At 34.8% G+C, this 6,611-nt stretch overlaps 1 protein-coding gene across 2 annotated transcripts; it reads left to right on the top strand.

Annotated features, from left to right (window-relative positions):
- Positions 1-1,886: 1,886 nt before the first annotated feature.
- LOC141702134 (triose phosphate/phosphate translocator, non-green plastid, chloroplastic-like) lies at positions 1,887-6,286 on the top strand. 2 transcript variants are annotated; one of them, XM_074505820.1, is made up of 9 exons: positions 1,887-2,379; positions 3,709-3,831; positions 3,915-4,067; positions 4,342-4,427; positions 4,572-4,656; positions 4,933-5,052; positions 5,154-5,222; positions 5,509-5,638; positions 5,836-6,286. In XM_074505820.1, the coding sequence occupies exons 1-9, from the start codon at positions 2,002-2,004 to the stop codon at positions 5,904-5,906; spliced, it is 1,215 nt and encodes a 404-aa protein (XP_074361921.1). In that variant the 5' UTR covers positions 1,887-2,001; the 3' UTR covers positions 5,907-6,286. The 2 variants fall into 2 exon arrangements, with proteins under 2 accessions (XP_074361921.1, XP_074361922.1); XM_074505821.1 differs by having other exon boundaries at positions 2,260-2,379; positions 3,734-3,831.
- The last annotated feature ends 325 nt before the right edge of the window (positions 6,287-6,611 follow it).

Genomic DNA, 6,611 nt, shown 5'->3' with positions numbered 1-6,611 from the left:
CTCGTTGGGAGACTTTGGAGTATCCTGCACTTTGCACCCAAAAGCTTGGGATCACTTATCCTGTAATCTGGTAGGGGCTCCTTATCGGGGGATAAGGATGTGTCCAACATTTGGGGTGAACCACGGTTATACCTGCGTCCACGGTCTAGTGAAACAGATGGTAGCGGAGGGTTATCCTTGGCCAGGTAGATGCCCTATCCGTAAAGTCTTGAAGCCGCGGACGAGTTTTAGGCCTTTGTGGTTGGGCCTCATCGGCGGGCATTCCTAAAGCTAGTAGAAGACGGTTTCCAGTAGGTTTCCTACTGGGCCTCGGGACAAGAAATCTAAGCCTGTTAGGTTTCTTGTTCCCCAAGAACTACGTGGGCTTGATTCCCTATAAATAGGGATACGTAGGCAAATTGTGAGGGGTCAGAAGCGAGAGCGCAAATGAGCCACCACTAATCCTAAACAATCTCAGCCACTAATAATTATCACCACCACACACTGTTCATACTTCCCGACGAGCACCGTTCATCGGATCCACCGGTTACTGTTCACGTTTCCGATAAAGAACCACCGTCATAGATCTTGTTTCCAGCTATGAACCTCAGACTTTATTATTACCAGATTCCTCCGTCAACAGAGACGAAGAAAAAAAAAAATAATACACAACTCATTTAAGATATTGTAATAATTACATGAAAACATATGAGAAGAGATGTAAATACATGCCAACTTAAAAAAGTATATAAAATTATGGTTGATATATTAATGAATCGGGTTGGGTTAGATTAGAGTGAAAATATTTGTAACTCGTACCCAATCCATTTATATCGGATTGACCAAATAACAAGAGTGTGCCTTAGATTTCACGTGCCCCGTGCAAATTTAAAAAATGTACCCCAAATCTTAACAATAAAAAAATGATAGCAAATTCAAACAACAATAAAAATTAATCAAAAAATCTATTTTTAAATAATTATAAATCATTTAAAATTAAAAAAAATTACAATTACATAAGAATAAGATAAAATAATTATAAATAAGAAGATATTCACATAAAACTGAATTCATATGTAAATTATTTACATCTTTATATTAACATAATTGATTAATATTTTAAATATAAATTTTTATTAATATGTAAATATTACTATAATTTAAAATAAACTAATTACCTAAACACTGTATTATTTAAAAAAATAATATAATTTACAAGTTATTTAAAAACACTATTATTCCACTTGTATTTTATTACTTATAAAAAAATTAATATTCTTATTCCCTAGTAATTTTTTTCTAAATTTTTAGAACTTATTTAATATTTAGGATTAACTAGCCGTCTTTTAAAACTTATTTAATATATAAGATAGGATTAACTAGTCGGTCAAATTAAATTAAAATATGTGCAAAAATTAAGGTGACAACAAAAACGGAGGTCGGAGGGAGTATATCAATTAAGAAGCTCTTTAGACATTTGAAATGAACCTGCATGCAATTTCGGCCTCATGCTGAATCTTTGCAAATGGGGACCATTTGTAACGCGCAGCCGTTTCGGAATTATTAATCTTTTTTATAATTTGAAAAACAGCCATTTCGAATTTCACCTGCCTTTTCCCATATTTAATTAAGCTGTTCATTTTGTTTAGCTATTTGTATGCACATTTCAATTGACATACTACTAACTTGATATAGAGGATATATTTGGTTTGGTTTTATACTACATTATTTAGAAAATTTGTGATATTTTCCAAAAAAATAATTACTTCTAAAATTGCTTTGATTTTTCATTAGCTTATATAAGTTTAATTAAAATACAAATGTAATATTTAGCAAAAAAAAAAAAAATACAAATGTAATAAAGTTGTCATAATGTGCAGGTCATAGTTATATTCCAACTCCCCTTCCTTTTTTCTGTCTCTCTCAACATAATTCCAAAGGGGAAGATTCAGACAAATCTCTCTCTGAATCTCTCTGAATCTCTCTCTCTCTCTCTCTCTCTCATTCATAATTCCAAAAAAAATGCAGAGCTCTTCGTATTCTCTCTCACATACCCTCCCCATACCTAACCCTCGCAATCTCTCCCATCCTTCTCAATCTCTCCACAGATACAACCCTCTCTCAAAAGCACTTACTTACGCTCTCTCCGCTTCATCTTCTCCTCGCTTATCATCTCAGCCGTCAAGACACAACGCTTTGATCACACTTCCTAAACTAACTCCAGAGCCTCTATTTAACGCTTTCCAAGTCAAGGCGGTGGCTGATTCAATCTCCCAGAGCGCTGATCATGATGATGATGATGAAGTCTCTACGTCGAAATTTCAAGACACTTTGGTGCTTGGTTTATTATTTGGCCTTTGGAACATTTTTAATATCTATTTCAACATCTACAACAAACAGGTACTAACATTTTTCTTTGTACAACATAATGCATTTGTTAATTGTCATGGTTTTCATTACCAGCGCCTTCATTTATAGTGTGAGTACACTTGTTAGATTGTTAGTATGAATTAGTTTGTTATATCAGAATTTCGCGAGCTTAGAGTCACATTTTAGCACCTGTAAAAATGAACAAACAGTTTCAAGTTCCTCGTGTGAATATAAATAAGCATTATGAATCATACCAACTTGTCGGTGAAAACAGAGAATTCATATTCTGTTTTCGGAAATTCTCTCTCTGCACTTGTTATGTTTTGGTTACTTCTGCCTTCGATTTTCAAATTACTATAGGTTTACAGTGTGCACAGACATGTCACTAGGTCATTATGTACTTTTTTTGGCTAAATTGCATAATATTTATATAAAAGAAGAAACGGATACAGGGCCTAGCCCAAGCTCTATGATAGGCCAGAGAGACTATCTAAGCACAATCTGTGCAAAAAGATTGTTAATAAAAAGCAACAATGGTAGAACAGCCCATCAAATCACAACATCCAAGTACACTACAACAAATTTTAGAGAACCAGGAGTAAAGCTAGTTGTTTCTGAGTGTGACTTGTGAGCCCGAGAAATTTCTCTCTTTCCAAATGTGATAAGCAAATGCATGAGCAGAGATTAAAGCTAGTTGTTTCTGAGTGTGATCTTGAATGTCCAACAGATACGTCATGAACTGAGTCCATCGAAGCCTTCAATGCATGTATTTAGTTGCTTAGTTGTATATCTGTAAGCGATTATGCGGGTCTTGAGCATATTTAAGTAGGATAAGACACACTACATTTGTACATGAACACGGACAATTACTCCCTCCGTCCCTCCCAATTGTTATCGTTTCTAGGAGAGTGTCCGGCACACATTTTAAAATGAATAAAAAGTATAGTTCTTTAACTTCTTTTTAAAATTTTATTTTTCTGAATAAAAGTTTAAACATTCTACTTCTATTCAGAAAAAGAAAATTTTTAAAAAAAATTATAGAACTATACTTTCTATTCATCTTAAAATGCGTGTCGGACACTCTCCCAGAAACGATAACAATTGGGAGGGACGGAGGGAGTAATAATTTGGTATAGTTACTTTAAGCCTATTTTCATATTTATATTTTGAAAATGGACATGCAAAAGGGGACGGTGGAGAAGATTATAGTATTTTATTTAGAGACTTTTGTGAGCCTTAAGTAGATTTCAGTACTCTAGATCAAGCTAGCACTAAATAATTAACACAGACAGTTCATGTTTGTATTCTCCACTTAAAGATGTGCAAAATGTAAATATTATTTAAAATTAATTTATACAGGTACTCAAAGTTTTTCCATATCCAGTGACTATCACTGCAGCTCAGTTTGCTGTCGGAACAGTCCTCGTTATTCTCATGTGGACATCCAATCTTTACAAGCGTCCTAAAATTTCAGGCGCACAGGTATTTTCACACTCTGCAATTTGTTCTTTTGGTGTTTTGATTTGACTTCTCGTACTGACTCCGGCCATGACATTTGCTTGTAGCTTATAGCAATTCTTCCGATGGCTGTGGTGCACACACTAGGTAACCTCTTCACCAATATGAGCCTAGGAGAAGTATCTGTCTCATTTACTCATACAATTAAAGCTATGGAGCCTTTTTTCTCTGTCGTCTTATCAGCTATGTTTCTTGGAGAGGTAAGAATTTTCTGATAATTTTATCCGTAGTTAGGCACTCCATATAAATCAATCATATAAATTTATGTATCTCGTTAATGTGTGCTGCTTTCAAAGGAATAATGGTTTTCTTTTCCGGGAATATAACTAAATTTTGTTGGAGAAACTAAATCATTAATCATGGGTAAAACGCCATATAGCTAACATATTTGCTATATGGCACAATTTTTTCTACTTTTTGACATTGTGGCGTGGGGTTTTAGCTTTAGCTTTCTTGTCATTCTAATTTTTAAAGGTTCCGAGTATATGGATAATTGCTTCGCTTTTTCCAATTGTGGGGGGAGTAGGACTAGCATCGATGACAGAGGCCTCATTTAACTGGTAAGGCATTAAAACATGCACAAGCTTGTTTTTATCAGGATTATGTCCTCCACAGTTCACCTTAGATATTTAGATATATTAGAGATTATGTTTCTAACTATATCTAGCATTTAATGATTTCATCTTCAATGTGTGTGCTACCAGGGCAGGATTTTGGAGTGCCATGGCTTCTAATTTGACTAATCAGTCTCGAAATGTCCTTAGTAAGAAGTTCATGGTTAAGAAAGAGGTAACCTAATATTATTACCATCGGTTGTACATTAAAGATTATGCATTATACGGTTCGGAAAATTTTAGTGCAGACATAGTTCATTCCTGTTACTATGTTCTCAAAAGGAAATTAGTTCATGCAGCTAAACTAATTCAGCTTGTGAATTACAAGTGTGCCATGGTACTCGTGAGATATGATTACAAAGGACCCGTAATAAGGATAAACTAAAATGGTCATCTCTTTTCACTAGTTTCACTCTGTTCTCGTGGATAACCAGGTCGTTGCTGTCTACAGGAATCATTGGACAATATTACCCTGTTTTCGGTGATAACAGTCATGTCCTTCATCTTGTCAGCCCCTCTTTCCATTTTAATGGAAGGAGTTAAATTCACCCCTTCATACCTGCAGTCTGCTGTGAGTATTTCTCAGATTTAAATGCTTCTAAACACAAAAGGGTTTGTTGACACAGGAATGTTGTTTGTGTTGTTATTGATTTTCAGCTGTTTCTATTTCAGGGATTAAATGTCAACCAAGTTTATACTAGGTCGTTTATTGCTGCACTCTGCTACCATGCATACCAACAGGTAAGCTTCCTTGACATACAATATGCTTTGTTAGAGTCTCTTGTCAGTGTTAAAGTATGCACTTTTTTACACCCCTGACAGAAGTTTATAGGAGTTGGATGTTGTGAATTGATGAAAGTAATTGTGCAATTTATTAATATTAACATCTTATTAATTCCTTTCACTATGAATATTTTGCTGTTGAAATAAAACATAACTTGTAAAATAGGATAGAAATGACAGTGCTCCCGACAGAACCTCATGAGAGGTTGTCTTGTGACATTGCTGGTGTGCGTCTTTTGTGCAGGTTGCATATATGCTATTGCAGAGAGTATCTCCAGTCACCCACTCTGTAGGAAACTGTGTGAAACGTGTCGGGGTGATTGTGACTTCTGTACTTTTCTTCCGCACACCTGTTTCACCTATCAACTCTCTAGGTAAGTTTTCCAGCATCATATACATCACATATTAATATTTTATAACATAAACAATGTAGGAAAATAGACCTTTTACTTGATTACACAAGCAGAGCTGTTCAAAGTCTCCTGTTCAAAAGCATATGATGTTATATTGAACTCCAGCAGATTATTTATGTATATAATAAATTGATAATCAATTTTGCCTCTCGGTACAGGAACCGGAGTGGCACTTGCCGGAGTCTTCCTGTATTCAAGAGTAAACCGCATTAAGCCAAAGACGGAATGAAAGGCACATTGACAAAGACCTACACGTTGTAGCCAAAGACATCTTGAAGTCCTAATTCCTGGAACATTTTGTTTGCAACAGTTTTAGGTGGTGAGAACAGAACTGGAACAATTGAGTTGTATCATGTACAGGGCAGTTTCATCATATGTTAATGTTACTAGAAATAGAAGATCGCGAACCCTGACAACAACTGATAATACATTACAGACCACTTGAGCAAGGGACCAAACCAGTACACTACTAAAGACATGATTAAAACTCTTGGTGTGAGATGCGTGCTTGACTAGGCTCATTGAGTCTGAGCCGAAGGCACGTCTGTTAATTTTTGTAATAATATTCTTTTACCAATATTTTTCTAAATATATAACAACTTTTATCAATAACCCTAAAGGGGTACTTTTATGTTTTTTTGAGATAAGTCAGTGTTCGGTTTGACTGTAAATAGATGAAGAGAAAGAAAAGAGAAAATTGGATTTTTTATACACATTAATAATATTTTAGAGGCTTAATTATAATCTCACCCTTAAAGTATAACATATTGTACACATAAACCCTTGAATAAAAAGGTTGTATTATTTAACCCCTTAACTATAGATTTTGTACACTTCGGCCCTTTTGCTAAAATATTTTCCAATATTATCCTCACAGTTGTATACTTTTGTCCCTTAATTACGAGCTTTGTATATTTTTGCCCGTTGACTATTA

The sequence above is a fragment of the Apium graveolens genome, unplaced genomic scaffold (genome assembly GCF_009905375.1).
Source record: "Apium graveolens cultivar Ventura unplaced genomic scaffold, ASM990537v1 ctg4685, whole genome shotgun sequence".
Taxonomy (NCBI): Eukaryota; Viridiplantae; Streptophyta; class Magnoliopsida; order Apiales; family Apiaceae; genus Apium; species Apium graveolens.
This window is presented reverse-complemented; position numbering and strand designations above follow the sequence as displayed.

Coding starts and splice junctions, on each gene's coding strand:
- LOC141702134 (XM_074505820.1), top strand. CDS start 2,002: ATGCAGAGCTCTTCGTATTCTCTCTCACATACCCTCCCCATACCTAAC. Junction 4,657..4,932: donor AGTTCATGGTTAAGAAAGAG/GTAACCTAATAT, acceptor TGCTGTCTACAG/GAATCATTGGACAATATTAC. Junction 5,639..5,835: donor TTCACCTATCAACTCTCTAG/GTAAGTTTTCCA, acceptor CTCTCGGTACAG/GAACCGGAGTGGCACTTGCC.